General features: G+C 46.2%; 1 protein-coding gene across 1 annotated transcript in view; it reads left to right on the top strand.

Moving 5' to 3' along the window:
• The first annotated feature begins 450 nt into the window (after positions 1 to 450).
• LOC138470555 (extracellular calcium-sensing receptor-like) overlaps positions 451 to 21,653 on the top strand; it is a 152,090-nt gene continuing 130,887 nt past the window's right edge. The window contains exons 1-2 of the mRNA XM_069609036.1: positions 451 to 708; positions 10,488 to 11,330. Of these exons, the coding sequence (XP_069465137.1) occupies positions 451 to 708; positions 10,488 to 11,330 (1,101 nt within the window). The remainder of the gene's footprint in view (positions 709 to 10,487; positions 11,331 to 21,653) is intronic.

The following is a 21,653-nucleotide window of genomic DNA, read 5'->3' as shown; positions in this document are numbered from 1 at the left end:
GAGGAGCGAAAAGCTCAAGTAGGAAGGTATTTACGAAGAGAGAGTTGGATGTACTGGGGACCCAAGATAAGATGTGAGTACTCATGCATCTATTTTGATAGCTGTTATATCTTCCTGCTTTCTTTCATTGAGATTAAGCAGTATTTTACCATGTTCCTTGAGTTTGTCCGGTTATTTGGCCTACAATATGTTTTTGATAATTCCAAGCAGCATAAAGAAAACACTTCAAAAATGCCAGAGCACACTATTCACTGACAGTGTGTCGACTGAATGGTTATTTTTACAAGGCTAACAATCTGAAACCATTGTAATCGGTCCTAGCAAATGGGTTCCACAGATTTTCCTAGATGTGAGATGTAGGTGGAGAAACATATAATTGTGTTTTATACCCCTTCCCTTTTTTAATCTCTTTTCAGATTCAGTGTCACAACCTATGGTTGGGTTCAAGCCATGGCGTATGCTATCAATAAAATTAACAGAGACCTGGCCTTCCTTCCCAACACCACCTTGGGGTTTGTGATCTATGACACATGTTTGTCATCAAGGAAAGCAATTGAGGGCATCCTGTGGATGATGACAGGACGGGAGAGCTCCATCCCGAATTACCAATCTGAGAACCCGTCAACACTGGCAGCAGTAATTGGGGAGTCCAGTTCCACTGTGTCCATTTCTATTGCCAGACTTTTAGGACTTCACAGATATCCACAGGTGAGGCTTGGGAAGGGCGTTGACTTAAAAATGCCATGATTTAAAGTTTTGGATAATTGATGAATTAATAGATTTGTATAGTGCCTTTAAACTGTATCTCAACATGGGTGCTCAGAGTAGGTCTAAACGCGTATTAGAAATGTTACTAGATGTGGGGGATGCTCGAGAACCCGAGCGAGATGGCCGCAGTGGTGTGAAGCTCCATGTGGGCCCACCATCGCTCTCAGATGTATTCCTCTCTAACCCCTGGGGGATACCAGAAAATGCACCCCAGTGAACCGGGATCAACCTGGCAATATATGTGAGAAATTTTGGCCGCTTTCATGATGAGTGAGGCCTCCAGCGTGTGAGACTCTGGGCCCAGGACCAGTGCTGGAACACTCCCGCCCCCACGCTCAGCACTGCCAAGGCTGGCGTAACACGAACCGACTACAGGGCGCTCTGCCCACTCCCGCACACCGCTTACCTCCATATTAGCAGCGGAAGCTCGGCTGGCCATGAGGTGCCGGTGAAGAGGAGAGAGGCCCCGGAAGGCTGCCTCGCTTGTCAGGCCCCCTGAGGGCCGCGTGACACGCCGTCCGGCTAGCGGCCATCGACCGGAGGTGGCTCCCTTACATCCAAGAGCCACCAAGGGAGCACCGGCACAGACCTGGGAAAGCCCTCCAGGCAGGACGGCACCAAGGGCGCACCAGCAAGGACCTAAGGAGAGGAGGGGGGAGGCCGGGCACCTGGCGGTGGAGGTACCCCATGAGAGGCCGGAGCACTCGCCGGCTAAGATGTGTCCCCCCGTCCTCTGGCACAGGAGAGAGTGGAGCCCGCAAACCCATACGCGCTCCTGCTCGGGAGGGGACGCGTTGCAGCCCACCCTGCCCCCGGGCTGCTGTCACTCGGCCTGGTGCAACAACCAGGGACTGCGAACCACCGAGCCACCAGAGTGAAATCAACGAGGTGGCGTCTCTCTACCAAAGGGTCCCCTGGGACATGCCACAATGCCTCTGGAGGCCGCAGGTACGAATAACTATTAACAACGAGCACCCAGGGAGCCCACAGCACTGAAAACTGCCTCTCCAGTCCTCTTTAACGCCTGTGGACGGCAGCCTCTCCCTCTGGCCATGAGACAACGTACTGGTCCAGCCCACTCCCCGACACTAAGCTGGTGCCTGCCCCAATCCTCAGAAGACACCAATCGCTCGGCGTGTGCTACCGCGGCCGTAATACTCCACAGGACCACAGTGGGCTCTCTCTTCCGCCATCGCTCGTACACAGGATCTGGGTCTCCAGTAGGAGTGCATTGTGGCTGTGCTACCCAGCGGCAGTAACAAACTGCAATATTGACTGCAGACACTTCCCCAGGACTGAGTCTGGGGCTTATGGACGCTTGCACCGCATGCTTGCAGCACCCTGGGTAACCCCTGCTCTGATAACAATACAGAGATACTACACTCGGCTTTGGGGGCCCTAAGCAACCCGGTATCCAGAAGAAGCACAGATAGTGGAGCTGGGGCAGGCCTCCTCTTTGGCACCTGTGACTTTGGCGAGGGAGATCCCACCGCAGGGGCAATCGCAGCAGATCCGACTGAGATGTCGCTCCATGGGTGTGTCTCACACCGTGTGGCAGCTCAACAAGTGGCAGACCCAATGACCACTACCTACCAAGATACTAGCTCCCCACCCGATAACCTCTGGAAAGAAGACAACACCTGGAAATCGGACAGAGGTGACCCATCAGGCTGGGAATCCTGAAGAGGAGCTTGCCGTCTACAAGCAGACTAGGAGCTGGGCCACGCCCGTGAGAGTGAGGTCATACAGCCCCTTCAGGTCTACATTAACCGCAGCTCGCCGACTGAAGCACGAGCGGCTAAGAGTGCTATGCTAAAAACGAATTCACATAATCAGCATGTTTCCCAGGTAAAGTCAGCGGCAGCAGTATCCACAGCCCAGGCGCTCTATCAGACTCAACAACAAATTCAACATGGATGTCCCTGCGCAACTCCAAGCGATACTTGCTGAAATGAAGCTCATCGGTCAGCGCACCCAAAAGACCAACACACCGGTCAGGACATAAAGCGAGATCTCCAAGGTGTCAAGGCACGGCTCACAATTCAAGCTGAGAGAAGGACCGATAACGAGCAGCGATACTGAGGGCACACCAGACTGTGGTCAAATAAACATTGAAGGGGCCCCCATCAGACTCTTCAATGACTGGGCACTAAGGGGCCATGAATTAAGACATTACCTGAAATTCCCAGCAGTATGGTGCGTCCAAATAGACCGCCAATGGCATTCATATGACGACCCCGAGGACGCCTCGCGATTTCTGCAGTGCCAAAATCTGGTCTCCACAGACTTTCCACATGAAGCGGAACTGAGGGCCCAAGCATCTCAAGCGGCACCAACATTCGAATCCTGCCCTCAGCGGAACAGGTACAGATGAAGTAAAAAGGGTCGGGCCTAAAGGGGCCGATTCAGAGACTCAGGGAACCGACTCGAGAACCAAAGGCAAAGGACGACGGTTATTAACTTGAAGGTCCAGAGTGCTTGCACGGGTGATCGCTATCAAGCACAAGTGCCTGGGTGCCACCAACATGTCTACTGCTTCACTCATCCTACCAGCATTCTCATCTGCTCCGTAGATCCCCGAGGGGACTCGCCTACAATCACAGTGAGTGGAAAGATGGCGTGCCTGCCCGGACATAGCAGCCCCCTGGCTATCACCCCCCCCCCACACGCACGTTACTGACGGATCCCTCTACTCTGGGACTGGCGAACAGTGAGGACGGCGGATGCCAATCAACCAGGCCCCCACCATCGACAACAGAGGCATTGATCCTGATGCCAGGCCCAGGCATGCCGACTGCCTCACGAGTCTATTGGCTTCCAGTAGAGGGCTATTCGTTATGAATAGAAATGGGTGCGGACTTGCTTGTTCGCCCCCACGGACACTCTGGCTTCATGGCCTAGAATTGGATGTGGAAACTACTCGTCCAATGTTTCATGGGAGACGTTTCTCTCAATTATAGTTAATGGTTTACAATGTTTATTCCACACCTCAGATCCGGTATACAGGTTCAGATACATTGCATTCACGTCACACAATCCCAACACGATATGGGGTGGAGGGAGGTCAATAAGCCCTCCCTCACATCTGTGATGACTGATAAGAGCCCACTATGACAGTGAGATGGCCAGGCCCACACTGATTACTCTAAATGTGCAGGGACTGGGTCACACCATTAAGCGCTGCACGCCCTGAATCACCTTAGGGACCTCAATGGGGACATAATATTCCTCCAGGAAACACACCTGAATGAGGGGGAATCGAGGATACTGGAACGGGGATGGGTGGGGGCAGTGGCACATGCCCCCTGCACAGGTAAAAGAGGAGTATCCCTCCTGGTTTACAGACGAGTGCCCCTCATAATACAAACCAAGATTGCGGACGGGGAGGGTAGGTATGTTCTAGTGTAGGGATTATTCACCATCACCCAATCACCCTCATTAACCTCTATGCCCCGATGACGGACACTCCTGCCTTTTTCACACATAACTTTGCCGCGTGTGCACCAATCATGAGGAGCGCCTCACAGTGATAGGCAGAGACTTACATGTTACACTAGATCCGGACCTCGACAGACTCATCTTGACGCAGCTCCCCAGCGGAAGGCCAAAGAAGTTAATGGTTCTCACGTCCCTCCTCATGGATCTCGGCTTGTTGGACGTGTGGAGATCCAAACACGGCCAGGATAAAGACTTTACTTTCTACTCCTGTAGACACCAGAGCTATTCTTGGATAGATTATTGGCTAGCCCCGTGCACACTAATACATTCCCTAGATGAATGTTCCATACTCCCTTCCAACCTCTCTGACCATGCACCTGTCAAAGTGAGGCTGTCACTACCGGACATCCCACACAGGCCCCCAAGCTGACAACTCAACCTGAGGGCTCTGGTATACCCTGATTTTCTCGAACACATCAAAGGGGACATGGGCTTGTTCTGGGACTCCAACCTTACTCCCTGATACACCGCACACTCTTGCTGGGACGCATTTAAGGCATTCACAAGAAGCCCACACCCTGCTAGCCCTAGAGAAACAACATGAAAAGGCACCTGACCAGCTTACCCCCCTAAAGCTCTGCAAAATACGGACAGAAATTAAAGAGGTCGAAACCACCAAAGCCCAAAAATCGTACTCCAGCTGGTCCCAAAAATTCTACATGGAAAATGCCAGACCCCTGCGCCTTATGTCACTTACTCTAAAACAGAGACAGGCGGATGCGGCCATCACTTCCATAAAGGATGGGGAAGGGAATCTACTGGTAGGGGATGAGGCCATTAATCGTATATTCACAGAGTTCTACGCTCACTTGTACGCCACGCCGGAGGCACCCCCATCGCAAGCGATGCAGGATTTCTTGAGGACCATTAAACTACCCAAAATCACGCAGGCGCAATGCGACGCTTTAAACACCCCTCTAGCTGAGGTGGATATTAGATGGGCAATTCACGTGCTAAATCTGGGTAAGGCCTCAGGCCCAGATGGGATCCTAATAGATCTATACAAGGACACATTAGCAAAAGTCGCCCCAAGACTACAAGAGTTGTTTGCAGAGGCAAAGGGAATTGGTCGCCTGCCTAGGTCAATGATGACCGCTAACATCATAGTATTCCACAAAAAAGGGAGGCCCACTGATGAATGCGGATCTTATAGGCCCATTTCCCAAAAAAACTCTGACGCTAAGGTCCTCTCAAAAAGTCTGGCCCAAAAGTTGGAAGCCTAATTGTCAAACATAATTAGGGAAGACCAGACAGGTTTTATAAGACACCACCACCCAGGGTAAAATGTCTGTCACCTTCTGCAAATCGTCGCGGAGTAACCGGGGCAAGAGGACTCCCTTGACGCAGAGAAGGCTTTTATAAGGTCCAGTGGGACTTTATGTTTCTAGCCCTCGCAGGATATGGCCTTCCCCCTTCCCTAATTGTCCTGATTCGCTTACTATATACCGAACCCAAAGCGATGGTAAATACTAATGGCCGCACATCTTCCCCTTTTGCCCTACACTTTGGTACGTGCCAAGGGCGCCCTTTATCACCCCCCCTGTACGCTCTATCCATCGTGCCATTAGCAGAGATTTTGTGGACGGATCCCCAGTGGCGGGGATTGTGGAGAGGCGGGACGGAACACCGGGTCTCCCTCTATGCCGACAACCTCCTCATATACATAGGGGACACCCACACATCCCTCCCTAGAGTGAGACACCTGCTGCAGCAATATGGCAGGGTATAGGGCCAACTGGGCCAAATCCGAGATCTTACCACTGGGGCCGGACATTCCCTGGGACATTCCCTGGGACCTGGAGGGAGTGGTGGCCTTTAGGTTGCAAACAGGTCATATCAAGTATCTGGGGGTCAACGTCAGTGCTCAGGTTGAGGACCTCAGAGATCTCAACTATCCACGCCTGTGGAGCAAATCCGTGCCGATCTCACCTAATGGCATGCTCTACCGCTATCCATGACCGGCAGAATCAATGCAGTCAAAATGAACACAATGCCCAAACTCATTTACCTGGCGATGATAATACTGTGTGCCCGCAGCCAGAAGATGAATGAAATGGTTGAGGCAGCAGTCTCGAAGTACATATGGGGGAATAAGAAAGTGTGCATTTGTGAGGGCATCCTTACCACGTCCAAACAAGTTGGTGCCCTCGCCATGCCATCCTGGCGGAGCTACTACATGGCTGCCCAGATATGCTGGGCCAAACGCTGGCTGAATTCTAAAGACGGTTCCAGCTGGAGGGCGATGGAGCTGGGATTATTGGGCCCCCTCTCCCCACTAGAGGCTCTGGCCATGCCCCCAACGAAACTGCCACGAAAGCTTAGATCACATCCTGTAGTGGGACTGACATTAGCCCAGTGGCATAAGCTCAGAGCCCAGCAAGGTATTGACACCAACGCGGCACCCACATGGATGTCGGTAAAAGGCCTACTGGCACTCGATCACATACCTTCTATTTTTCCGTCACAGGACACCCATTGGGCAGAGGTCCGAATCCTAGACCTGTGTGATGGCCCCAAAATAAACACCCTTGATGAAGCTGCGGGGGCACTCATCCTACACGCAGGTCATTGGCTGTAGTTTGGCATGATAAGGGCCGAGCTAACGCGACGCAATACGAAGGCATCATGACAGGCCCATTGCAAATTAGAACTAGAGTGCCTGCCAACCAATCATCCACAACTCTGGAACTTCTATTCGTTGGCCATTCCAAACAATGTGGATAGGAATTCCGCCCTAGCTGCTGCCTGGACGCTGGACCTAGACACCCCAATAGAGACAGGGGATGCATACCATTTTACTCAGCCATCTCGTAAATGCCCCTGAACCTCAAACACAGGGAAATACAATTTAAAATAATTCAACGCATATATTATATACCGTCCAAAATGTACAAAATGGGCCTGATCCCTCTCCACAATGCTGACGAGGCTGTGAAACACTGGGCACCATGGTCCATATGCTTTGGTCATGCCCCAAGATAACGCCCTTCTGTGACATGGTGCTTAGCGTGGTGAGCATGCGCATCCTGGATGCAACTGTTATGAGGGGTCAACTACAAAGAATGGCACACCGACATGTTCGCGTGTAGACCCCTAAACACGGTTCTGTTTGCAGCACGTAAACTCTTGATTGTCCATTGGAAAGCTGTAACCCCGCCCACAAGAACGCAACTGACAGTCTTCGTATCCAGGATCTGCTCCCTGGAGTACAGTACTCAAAGTAGAACTAACCCGGCCAAAACCGCTATGGCTCTTAAGTTCTGGGCCCTTTTCGACTCGACCTCGGAAGAGGTCGGCTTCTCTGGGATAATCCAGACTCCATTGCCCGCTTTATCTTCTCAGGCGGGTGCTCATCCACAAGCCCCTGTTACTCATATATAACCACCCTGCATGAGGTCCGACAGCTCACACCGGCGCGCCATACACGCCACGTGCCTCACCTCCCATACACCAGACAACATCTAAGTGCATTCTATGCAATGTCCTACTCCGGATCTAGAGGTTTACTTCTACTAAGTTAGTTAAAGTTGGGGGGAGGTGGGATGGGGGCGGGTTGGCCGGGGGAAGAGTATTCCAGGTAGAGGGAACGTGATGTTACACCATTCGAGGCCTGTAAAGGGCATATGAACCAAAGATGACCCATGATAATGGCCTTCCCCCACGGACATAGGGGGAAGGGGACTGGCACAGTAGGGACGATTACTGCAAATGTGGGTATATGTGTCCTCTTCGTGGTGTAAGATGTTATTTCTGGTTGGTACTGAAACTGTTTAATAAAAAGATGTTACAAAACAAAAAAAGAAATGTTATTGGATGCATCAATCTGAACATATGTCCAGTAAGTGTATAGTACTGACTGAGGTCCTGAAATGGAGACCATACAGGTACAGGTGTAGCAGTTACACTGAAGGCTATAGTTAGAGCATGCAATTTTCGGAAGTCTTGTAGAGCACTTTCTGCCCAAGTGCTTAAACCATGCACAATTTGCATGAGTAGCAGTGTACAGTTTCTGTAATGAGGCCACACATATCCAATCTAAATATGCTATCAATGGCCATTGTGTAACAAACAGAGGTATGGGTGTCTACTAAAAAAGTCTTACCCCTCTACCTAGACATCGTGGCCTCGGAGACAAGGCTATCTACGGTTATTCGGTATAAACAGTCTTCATAGTGTTATGTAATATCAGAGTAATTAATGTAATACTTATTGCAGAGGCTCTGGGAGCTGACACTGAATGGGATTTTGAGTATGGTGGAAGAGAGAGGTAATCATCCCTTTGTGGACTCATGAAGGTTTTATGTGTGTAGTTGATTGTACTCCTTTTCACCTTTTTCATTCTGTGTGTCTTCTAATTTGATGCCTATGCTCTCGGAATTCTGCAACAATGTTCAAGACTGTATATGATTATTTTATGTATTGATGAAATCTTTTATTATTTTCTTATTTGTTTTATTGGCATTTGTATAAATAATATGTTGTAATTTTGAAAGGTTGATCATTCAGCCAACCAAAATAAAAAAAATCAAATAAAAAAAAATATGATGTTATGTGGCATGATTTAATGTAAAGCTGAACAAACTCAAAGGCATTAGTGCTCCGTTTAATCAAGACCAAATTAACATGTCAGGAAAATAAATCTTGGAAGATTAATATCTGCCTCAGGGCAAGTGAAAGTCTATTCTATAATGTAGAACCTTATACAGTTAGAAGATCGGTATTGGTACCCTTTACTGGTCTAAGACCTGACAGTAGATCGCCAATAAGATCATTAACCTTAATATCAGACTGAAGTTTACATATGACACAATTATCTATCATCTTCAGCAGAAAAGTAATATTGGCTATTAACCTATAGCTCTCCACGGATCAGCAACAATGTACCCATTTTTCAAAAGAGGGGAGGTCCAGATTGTTTATAAAATTTGAAAACATGGTACTAAGTCATCAATAAAGGGCCTGATTCACAGAACGTTTTCCTATGGCATTGCACTATAAAACACTTCCATGAATCAGGTCAGAAGTCTCTAATAAGAGAGGGTATGGATTAGCTTGGCAAGAGGTAGGGTGCATTTTAGCCGCTCTGTGTAAACATGAAAATCAACATTAATCAGGACTGAAAAGAGACAGATTAGAATTTTGTTCAATGAACTGAGTGAATGATGTGTGTTCATACAACAATGCAAAATAACGGTCACAAACGTATCAAATATATTTTTCATTAAAGAGAAGAATCTTGCTTTATATGGCTTGTAAAAGACTTGAGTGCAGAGGGGAGGTATGAGCATTGAACAATGTCAGCCTGAATCCTCTGAATTAGACTTTAGACCTTTATCTTTCCTAAAAAAGTAGGTGCAGATAGCTTCATTACAAGTACAGCAGCAATAGAATTACAAAACAAAAGAGGTGATGGCTGGACAGTTTAGAATGTATCTTAACCTCTGGCAATTACACTTGGCAACCCACCAAACCATAAGTCTTAAGCCTTCCAAGGCATCACAAGGCCACACGCAACCCTCGATATGTGTTAGCCTTATTAGGCTTCATCAGTGAGGTCTGGTAAAGGAATGACCACCATTACTATCCAAACACAATAGCCAGGCCGTGGAGGTGAGTTACAGTAGATGGCTGGAGGTTTCCCTCCATAAAAAAGGAGGCTTTACTCCAGCAGTAAATCTTCCAAACCCCAATGGATTCAGATTGGAACACCATGACAGGGAATAACAAAAAGTCAAGAATCCAATTGTCAGCTGGAAATCCTGTTGTCAACGGTTGTGTTAGTATTCAAGCTCTGTGGTGTCTCCCAGACCACAGCCTTATGAGAAGCCAACTTGACAAACCTATAGATGATCCCTTATTTGTGCAATAAGGAACAGTATTAGCTATATGTTCATCTGAAGAACCTTTATTTTTTGTTTTATTTCTTGGTCGGAGAAGGGAGAGGAGTACAGAAATATGATAGCTTAGGTATGAAACAACACATTGAAGTGCCTGACCAGGGCATAAAGGAACTTAGTGATTTTCAAAGAAAATGAAAGAAGTGTACAGCATTGACAAGAAAGAGTGCTGTCATCCCTCATATGAATCATGCTTTGGAAAAGACAGAATCCATTTGTTTAATGTGTTTTGAGGAATGTACACTTTCATATGACAAATATTATTTGTGTTAAGGAAGATGAAGAGTCAACTGGAACTGATTCTAAATTTCGCTGGTTTTGCAGGTCAGCTATTTTTCTACAAGCCCTCTACTAAACAACAAAGACCAGTATCCATCATTCTTTCGAACCATTCCCAGCGACGATATCCAGGCCCGTGGACTTGCCCAGCTAGTTTTGCACTTTGGATGGACCTGGGTTGGTCTGCTAGCCAATGAGGATGACTATGGTCTGTTGGGATCTCAGATCGTGAAGAAGGAACTCCTGAAAGCTGGTGTCTGTGTTGCTTTCCATGAATCAATCCCCATTGCTCCATCAAGCACGAAAGTCAATGCCATTGTGGAGACAGTTGTGAACTCCCATGTCAATGTCATCATTGCCTTTTGTACTGCTCCTTATTTGATCTTTGTGGTAAGAGCTCTCAACGGACGAAACATAACCGGTAAGGTTTGGATAGCCAGTGAAGGATGGTCATCCACAAGCAGGTTCTCACCCATGGAATTTGCCAAATTAATGGGTGATACCATAGGGTTTACTGTCCATGATCGAACGATTCCAGGGTTCAAGGACTTTCTCCTCAAAGTTCATCCTTCTGATTCCAACAATGACATATTTGTGAAAAGGTTCTGGGAGCAGGTGTTTGGATGCCAGTGGCCAGTCCTAAAGTCCAACTTGACTACAATAATAAATGGGTTAACAGAAGATTCAACCCAATGCACTGGTCATGAGAAACTGGAACAATTCAAAGATAAGTATCAAGATGAACCAGACCTGAGAATTTGCTATGTCATATATAATGCAGTTTCCGCTGTGATTCATGCACTGAAGAACATGCTTTCCTGTGTGCCCGGGCATGGGCCATTCACCCATGACACGTGTGCCAACCTCTCTAACTTTAGACCATGGCAGGTGAGTTGTGTGAATTCCTATATTCCATAGTACTATGTGTCAATGGAGCATGTGATGTATACCCGCACTGGATAGATTTATAGATTATTGGTACAATTATTGTTATTAGTAGTACAAGAAGTGCTAGAAGTGGTGGTGGTAGTATCAATACTCTTAGTGACAGAACTAGTAGCAGCAGTGTTATTATTATCATTATTATTATTGTATTTATTATTCAGTACCTCTAGTCAAATATTGACTTCGGACAAACCACATAAAACATAAATAAAATCACACACAATTATGCAACTCCATAAATATTGGCTCATAAGTTTGTTTAAAATCCTCAATAAATAATCACAACATTTTACACCATAATACGTTATATTAAAAAGCATTGCCACTCATTAAACATGCCCATAGCACTTATAATTTCATCTATTTAATTTAATAAAATACTACCCCCTAATGATACTCAGACTCTCATAGTTGGTAAAAAGATGTCTGATGGTTTCTAGCACTTGTTCTCCACATAACCTACATGTCCTTTTGTTGCGTGGGATCCCTATCGGAGTCCCTAAAATGTCGTAACATAAAACAGAATAAAATGTGCTTAACATGTATTGCCGCACAATGTTACATACAGGATGGGCATATGAATATACATCGGTTTCTTCATACACACTTTCACATGAAACAGAAATTCTCCACTATTAGTTTTGGTTGCCAATTTAGCGTGTACATGTTCTATATCAATGAGATCTAACATTGTCTTTATCATATTCATGTACCTAGTAATTATAAATAGGCTAGGAGATAATACCAAAGTGTTTGTCCAGAAGTCAAAGGTCCAATAAACCCATGCCATACAACCATCCTCATGGGCATTTCAATCTTTATTAAAAACAGGACAATCTGATGGATAAGCCCATTTTGCTCCACATCCTGTATCTTCCTGAGTAACATCAATAATGTTATATTAATCAACATTTTTATGTCTCAGGAGGATTGCTCAGGGGCAATGTACTCGCCTTGGAAAGAAAAAGGACAAGGAGCAACACAGGTTCAACTCCTGGGTCTGCGTTTAGAAACTTCTCGGTATTAAGCACATTATAAATAACCAATCAGATCATATACTATCCTTATTCAAAAAGCATGGATTTTGGATGTCTCAAACATTTTTTCAACACATTTCCTTCTAATTTCTTCAACACTATTCAAAGTTTGCTTCTCCACGCCTCCACACCATACATCATGTCACCTGATTGTTGTCTGATGATTAGTTAAACCAGCTTCAGTGGTGCAACCACCTTTTTTACCAGCAATCTTGCATAATGCACCAGTTGTTTGGCGACCTGATCCTCCATATACAGCCATTGTGCCGGTCAGTTAAATCGATCATCAAATAACGACGGCTAAATCTTTATAACTGGACACAGTTTTCACAAAATCCTCATTCAGCAAAACGAACTCGTTTACCTCTTGCGTTGTTTGAGTTCCTAGCACCTTTGTCTTTCCAATATTGATTTTTTAGCCCATTGGCTCTCGCATAATGCATTCAATGCAATTCCTTAGGTGTATAAGCTAATCACCCTAGCGTCCTTGATTGAGTATTCCTGGGACAGGCGGCATATGCGACCTATATTGACTCAGTGCAGCCTTCCATACTGTTCAAAAGCTCTTGACATACCCGAAGCGTATGCTCTTAAAGACAGTGGCATCAGAAGGTCATGGCCGGGTTATGCTGATGATATCGTTATACTGGATTGTACAGGGCACTTGATCCTTTCCTGAAACCCGTTTGATTCTGTGGGAAAATGCTATCGTTTATCCATGTCGTTAGTTCATCTGAAAGCACCTTAGGAAACATTGTTGACAGAATGTCTAGCACAGCCGAATAATATTATTGTGTAGTTACAAAGTGCTGCACATTTACTCAACCAAGCTCCTCCTTTTTCAAGTCTCCATTGGAGAAACCTGGCATAAAAGATGTATGCCATGTTTTTCCCCTGTTTCACCATCTCTGTCATTTTCGTTGTTTTGGCAGGCGGAGTTGAGGCATGGAATAGTGTTATCATTACCCCTACACACCATCTGCCAACCTGCCTTAACACGGCATGGAATTTTTTTGCTGGTTTTATTGTGTTGGATTTCTATACAATCTTCCCACTTGTAGCACCTATTAAAAAGCAGCTGGATTCCTTTGGAATGAGTTCTATATTCTGTCTGGAATGGAGCCACGGCAGGTGGTGATCACAAAGAGCACCACGTGTGTTCACCTGGAACCGCCAGGTTTAGCGCATATTGTTTGTAGTCCAAAACGCAGATGTCCAATATTGGTGGGAGGGGATCACAGTGCATTACGTGGATGCTGCCCTCTGTGCAATGTATACGTCATGACAAATCAGGCAATTCATATTTTGGAAACTGTTGGGGTACATTTGTTAAGTCCAGCAAATCAGAAAAAGGGCCAGTAACACTATCAGTACACTTTTACCACCACTTATTGGCATCAGGTAATCTTATCGCCGACAATAATATCGCCATATATATGGTTGCGAAGTAAGGCCATAGGCAATATTATTAGTGGGGATAATTTATGTGGCAATTGGGACCAGGGGTTGCAGGGGTGTCCCCCGCTCCATAAAAAAGTTATGGGTGTTGGAGGGGTGTCCCCCACGGGTTCCATGGCTTAATATTGCTGAAAATATATGGCAATATTGTTCTATGACAATATTTTTGCCGGGATAGTAATACATGGAACCCACTTATCACTGGATTTGGAAAGTAGAAGAGATTTCCTAAATCCACCCGGTTTTCTAATCCGCCCACCACATTTGGAGAATTTCCACCAGCATATTTACTTATTTTTGTATTTATTTCATCACCTGAGTTTGCTTTCTAAACACGGATCCGGAATTCAAACCTCTACTTCTCCCAAGACCAGCACTTTGTCCTGTGCTATCCTCCCTTCATGCTTCTCATGCAAGTCGAAATACAAGGGAGTCCTAGAGAATCCACGTGACTTTTGCACTGGGTAAATAAAGGAGGCAGCTCCAATAGGATTGTCCTTAAATGCACCTGCAATCATTTTGGCAGGCGGCTGCACTTTTTTGACCAAGAAGTGGAATACTAAGGTGTAAAGCTAGTTTGACATGTGCTTTACACTTAACACTACACGACTGAAATGAGTAGGGGATCTTTTACACAGAAGTCAATGTAGTCCTTAAATTAAAATGACACCCACTGTTTTTATTTTGTTAATCCCAAAGGTATATATTTTTTTAAATCACGATGATGAATAGTAAAGGCACCAGGCCGCTGGTTTACAGAAACGTTGGCACCGTGAAATAGAGTGACTGAATGCACTAAGCATGTTCCCCATGCACCCGCACACCACCTCAAAACAACACATGGCTTAATGCAAGCATGACATATTCATGCTGCATTGAACCAATACATTTTTGAACCAGGTAAAGCAGGCGGATATCATAGCAATCTGAGGGGTTGTCCTGATGCCTCCATTCACGCACTGGGGATTTTCATTGCATCTGAAAGCAGCTTGGTCTCACGCCAGCAGGCAATCTTCAGGCTGCTGTGAAACTAATGATTTCCAATGAAAACCGCCTGCTTTTTGTAAAAAGCAGACGGTTTCCATAGGAAATGATTGTAAACACCACCTGCCATGCGTACATGGTCGGCAGTGTTTACACCATTTGCACTGCAGAGTGCAAATCGAGTAGTGTAAAGAGGACTCCTGCATCTCTTTACACTACACAGTGCAAATGACGAAAATCATTTAGATGGGACCTGTTGGCACTTAAGTGCCAACGTAACCTGCCCCCTCTGGGCAACTTACGTTTCAATAGAAAATTAACCCCTTAGTGTATAACAAAGATGTACAGTCAGTGGTTAGACATGTTAGACAAGAGAAACATTGCTCCGGGGAGACAATTTGCATGGAAGTGAAAAGGTAAGTGCAACTTACACCCTCGGTGGGTCATATTGTAAGTTGCATGCTGGGGGCCACCAACATTAACACTTACATGTTGTTTCATCTTCTACAAAGAATTGTGCATGTTTGCAAAATGGAGTTGAAAGGCAAAGAGTAAAACGGGCTAATTGAAATGTTCTCTTTCATTTTACTCCCCATTTGGTATAAAAATGTCAATGCCGCCGGCGTATTGGAGCTCATGTTCATGTTATGTTATGTTATGTTATTTTGCATTTATATAGCGCCTTATATACCATTGGTATGGTCTGAAGGCGCTGGTAGGTTGAACACCCTTGGGAACCAAAGTTCGGGTCAGTATAGAGAGTAGAGAGAGTCTAAAAGGTGCGTGTGTGCACCAGGTATGTGTGCAGCTGGTGCGGAGTTCAAGTGGTAGCTGCTTCTTAGCGGTAGGTGTGGTGGTTGAGAGATCAGGAGTATGTGTTCGCTCTGGCCGGCTTTATCCAGAATGAGTGTGGCTGCATTAGGCCTGAGGAGAACACCTGGCTGGGGGGTGTAAAAACCAGCAATGTTTACATAGAGTGATGTGGAGTGAGCGGGAGAATGTAGATATGAGAACAGTTATACCGAATGGTGTCATAGTATCTCTGTGTTCTAGTTGAGTGGTGGTGTAAGGGAGAGAGTAAGCGTGGGGTGTGGTATGATGTATGTTTTTCGAATGTTCTTTTCATTCGAAGGCATAATATGTATGTCACTCAGTTCCGTGAGGGTAGGTTCGTTCTATGCATTTTGTTCGCTCTACAAACCCATCTGCTCCATGCGTTCATCGGCTCTACATACTCATCAGTTCTGTACATTCATCCGCTCCACTCGTCCGTTACACACACTCGTCCGTTCCACACACTCGTCAGCTCCTCATACACTCGTCCGCTCCAAATACTCCTCTGCTCTAGACCCTTGTCCGTTCCAGACCTTCGCTGGCTCTAGACACTCGTCCGCTACAGACACTCGCCCGCTCCAGACACTCGTCCAGTCTACACACTCGTCCAGTCTACACACTCGTCCAGATTAGACACTCGTTCAGACGACAACGCTCATCCGGTCCACCCACTCATCGGCACAACATACTACTAGTCGGCTTGACAATAGTACTCGTCTGCTCCATATGTCCATCCATTCCACACACTTATCTACTCTATGTATTTGTCCGCTCTATGCAATCATCTGTTACGCACATTCATCTGCACCACACATTTACCCGCTTCACACACTTGTCTGCTCCCCCTATTCATTCGCAGCAAGCACTCATTCGCTCCACATACACATCCGCTCCTTACACTCATCCACACTACACATTCACTTTTTCACTCTCCACACTCATCCGCTCTCTACACTCATCCGCTCTCCACACTCCTCCGCTCTACACACTCCTCAGCTCTACACACTCCTCTGCTCTACAGACTCTGTCGCTTTACACACTCAGTTGCTCTCCACTGCTCAACTACTTCATACGTTTCTGCAGTGTCCATATTCAGTCGCTCTCCACACTTGCTTCTGCGCTTTCCACAATCAGACATAGTTCACTCTTACCTCTCTCCACGCTCCTCCGCTCTCCACACTCGCCCGCTCTCCACACTCGCTCGCTCGCCACACTCACCCGCTCGCCACACTCACCCGCTCTCCACCCTCACCCGTTCGCCACACTCACCCGCTCGCCACTCTCATCTGCTCTCCACTCTCATCCGCTCTCCACTCTCATCCACTCACCCGCTCTCCGTGCATATACGCTCTCCATGCTCATCCAATCTTCAGCGCACATCTTTTTTTTTTTTCTCCATGTCTAAACGTGTGTCCGTTCAATATAGTTCTACGCCCTCGCCCTCTTACACTATCCAGCTGAGTTCTATGCGCTCTTGCGTTTTCTTCGCTTCATACTAATTGGCATTATTATTTTCAACTACTTCATACTCATTGGCATTATTATTCTCAACTACTTCATTCTCTAACCGTACTCATTTGATCTTTCTAGTCGTCTGTTCTTCCACTCATGCACGCTTCCACTTAGTGTATTTGTCTGTTCTATACGTTTCATCCATTCTAACTAACATGAGAGCCATAACATAACTGGGAGGCGTAAAAGCCTTGAGTAAGGCTTTACATCTTCCAATCATGACACAGCTCATTTACAAGCATTTGTGCAAGCATGACGAGTAGCGCTCACAATGAAAAGTAAATGCTGCCTAGCATGCCAGGCAGCGTTTACTCTCTTTGCAAATGTCAAGGAAAAACATGCAGCATAACACCTTGCATCCCACCTTCTGGTCTTTACATTTGCAGCCTACAGTGCAAATGATGAACATTTAGCGGCAGGCACCTGGCTATGCCTTAATGGAAATGTAGCAGCGCCCCGTCGTCACATTCTGTCTGGTAGCAAAATGTGCTCCTTTCAGCTTTGCAGGCAGCATGTACAGATAATTTCTATAAAATTCACCTACACTTAGCAGTTGACAAATTAAGGCAGATTTCACATCAATCCATTAGTTTCACACCGGTATGAAAATATATGCTGGCTTTGAACCATAGTAATAATAATAATAATAATAATGATAATAATAATAATAAATAATACTAATAATAACAATAATAGGAGGAGAAGTAAAGTGAGGCAGCAATGTAAATTCTGGCTAGTGTTCCTTCTCAACATTCAAATCGAGGTAAAGCACCCTGGAATGTAAAATTAAAGTGTAGCAGGCCAATGCCTTGCCTTTACACCATACCTTTGAACTCTGGGGCTTAGAATCTGAACCCCACGTTGACCATGTTCCTGGAGGTGTAGAGTAAAAATCATGCGTTAAAACATTCAGCATGATTCCTACTCTATTCCACATGTTCAATAAATTGTATGACAGAGAGAGGGGGCACATAATGGAATGTCCACCCTCTCTGCTTTGCAAATGTGCAAGTAGTTATAGCAGCATGACATGTTCATGCTGGAGCAAATGCTGGGGGTTCGATGGAATCTGCCTGCTTTTTTTTACACTAGCAAAAAACAAACGGACTCCCTAGGAATCCATTGTAAATGCCGTCTCCAATGCTGGAGCAAATGCAGGAGATGGCATTGGAATTCACATCATCTGCACCTGCATTTAAAGGTCATGCTGGCATACATGCAGGAATATTACCATGGCGGGACGAAGGGGGAGGCAGAATTGTAAATTATGATCTGGGCTCATCTCTGCCATACAAATGAATGACAAGAGGGCATCAATATAATGAATGTGTAAAATGTTTATCACCATATCAAAAATGAGCCCCACTGTGCCGACTGCCCCTTGATAATCAGTGCTACTCACTGTGGATCTATGATCATTCCGCGCATTAGTTTTGCCCAATGCCGGTTTCACAGATTTCCTATTGCTGATTGTACTGTTTTTTTTTACTGCAGAAACCTGGTGGAGACCCCCTCACCCTTTGCTTAACCTCCTCTTATCTCACACCCCTGTCTCCGCTCCCCAGACCCTTGTACCTGTGTGTCCACGCCCTTAACTGCCCCTCCTATATACTTAACCCAATCTGACAATCTATATTTTTGGATTAAAAGAAATGAGGGGTCATAAATCAGCATAAAAAAGTGGAGAAAATGGCAGTCGGCAAAAATGGGTGATACCCTCACTGCAGTGTCGTGGTGGCATGGTGTGCTGCGTTCTGATGGTGGAAGATGAAGGCCATGGGTTACGGGAAGCTTTGGTCTATGCTGTCAGGCAATAGGTGGCAATCTGCCATATGCAGGCCATGGATGGCCAGTGCCCCAATTCCAGTTGGACGAGGCGCAAGTTGACTTAAAAGACAGATGACACACTGAAGAAGTGGAACAAAAATAACATCAATTAACTGGGGAAATACAAATACGATTCAGATATCAATCTCTTTGAGGCAATCATAGCCAGAGCGCTGATAAATTAATGTTTTTGATGTGTGTCAATGTTCAAAACTGGGACTGTCACAAGCATGGCACCACTTGTATGTCTGCTTATCCATGCAGTATCAGGGGTTCCAGCAAGCTCTTACAGACCAGGGTAACTATCCGCACACTGCGATCCCTTAACTTGGGGTTTACCTGTCTGGAGGAGTACCGTACAAGAGATAATGGGCCTCATTACAAGTTTGGTGGTGCAGAGGAAAGTGGCAGTGATTTGATAGTGGCACACTTCCCGCAATGCCATATTATCATTCTTGGCGGATTTACCACTGGTGGAATTACTGCACGATAAATCTGCAGATTTTCAGAGGAAAAATGGCAGATTTACCACCAGCTATTTGCTGGAGGTAAATGCTCGACTTTACCTCCAGAAATGTATGGATATACCGCACAGCAATTCTGCCAGTGGTCAATCTGACAAAAATCCCCATGCAGTATTATGGCATCTAAAAAATGGGGAATTTCCTCCATTTGTAATACTGTGTTAAATCCACAAGACAAATTGGTGGTAACGCTAATTGAGTTTGGTTGTATTTTGGCAGATTTCATGCTGTAATGCCACCTACCACATAATGTGGCCCAATGTGTGGAGAGCATCCCTTTACTCCATGACATTGGATAGATAAACTCCTCTCCCAGTATGGATGGCACGTCCATTCTGATTGGCTCATCTCTTCTGAAAGTGTCACTGGATTCCACAATAGGTGAGGAGCAGCGGCCATGAACTGACTTACTGCCACTCAGAATTGGTTATCTGTTATCGGTTGCGGGATGCATGCAGTCACTAAAGCACAAGCTGAGAAATAATGGTAGTGGCAAATAGGCTTTCAGCCAGAGAGGAGATGGAGGACCCCACCTCCTTCTTCAGGGGTGGGTTTGGTCACACCCTACCGCTTCCTTCAGTCACTGGGTACCTTACCCGTAGGTGAGCGATCTCTTCAATAGCCTTTCATTGTGCCCTCCTCCTACAGTCTGGCTATTGAATCCTATCATAAAGCAATCTCATTGCCTAACCTGAGGACTGACATGGCATCCAGGCTATCAACAAAAGGGAAGAGCGACTCATCACACTCTGTTGATAGTACCCTGTAAAGCACCCCTCTGCTTCTGCAGTGATACAGCTGCATAACCTGACAGAGGGGACCAATCAGGGCTCCACTAGCCCGCTTTCTTCATCGCCAATTCCAAGATATAGTTGCATGTTACAATTTGATTGTCCCTTGCCAGGTACTAATAGTAAATAAAGCCTCCCAGAACGTCCTCTCTGGTTAACGAGAGGTCCGTTTGCCAACAAGGTGCATAGAAGGAGCAGTGGATCTAGGTGCAAGCTCCTGCTCCCTGCCAGCGCATTCACACAGTCAATGGAGATGTGTATGAGGCATGATAATGCCCAGCCTCCACCCAGCGGACCTATGCATTGGTCTACATGCTGCACGGTGCTATGCTGAGGCACGGTGCCCACACGCTGCTTCCCCCTAACATAACCTGATATGTTTTAAGGCTTTAGAGAATGTGGTCACCTGCTGGGCCACTACAAGCTTCATTGACTTTAAGATGGGCCACATGGGAACAGGGTATCACTGGGCAGGCCTGGTGTTGCCGTGAGAGTGCAGACCCAATTGCCCCCCTCCCCCAACCCCACCTCGACTCTTCCCTTCGGGGCTTACATTGCAATGAACGTGTTCTCCCCTCCACTTAAATTACCATTTGCCTCATTACGACCCAGGCGGTAAGTTACCGCCTGGGCCGTGACTTTACCACCATGGCGTAAACTACGTTTATGCCTTGGTGGTTGGCGGACTTACTGCCCCATTCCGAGGTTGGCGGGCGGTAAGTCCCCAATCCCCATTTACCCTTCCCCATTCCCATTTTTGCCCCATTGGGCATAATGGGAGTGGGGAAGGCGTTAATTACGCCACCGTAAATTACGGTGGCGTAATTAACTCCATGATCCCTTAGCGCCATGGATTTTAACACCTGCTAAAAGCAGGTGTTAAATCCGCCATGGCGCTAAGGGACCTCGTACTCAGGCGGTAAGGGTCGGCGCTGTTTACGCCGCCGTAAAACCCTTACCGCCTGAGTCGTAATGAGTCCCCATATCTTCTTAGACGGAAAAGGGTTAAAACATGAGCTGAATGTTGGTATATAAGTATTGTGGAAAGAATTAGACGTTTACAGATACATGTGTTGTGTTTGAAGCCAGGATGTCAAACATAAGGCCCACCAGCAGGGTCAGGTCCCTGAATCACATTCACCTGGCTCTCCAAATAGAAAGTGCACTGGCTGTAATGAGCAATGGCGTCAGTTTCCATATTGCATGAGAAAACATCTGTCGCTTGTAATTGATTATCTGCAGAATGTCTGAGAGCATGCCTGTTCTAAAAGCAAAACAGCCTAAAAGGGTGGCAAGTTG

Source organism: Ambystoma mexicanum, chromosome 1p (assembly GCF_040938575.1).
Source record: "Ambystoma mexicanum isolate Mex_15411 chromosome 1p, UKY_AmexF1_1, whole genome shotgun sequence".
Lineage (NCBI taxonomy): Eukaryota > Metazoa > Chordata > Amphibia > Caudata > Ambystomatidae > Ambystoma > Ambystoma mexicanum.
Note: the sequence above shows the minus strand (reverse complement) of the source record. Positions and strands in the feature narration are given on the sequence as shown.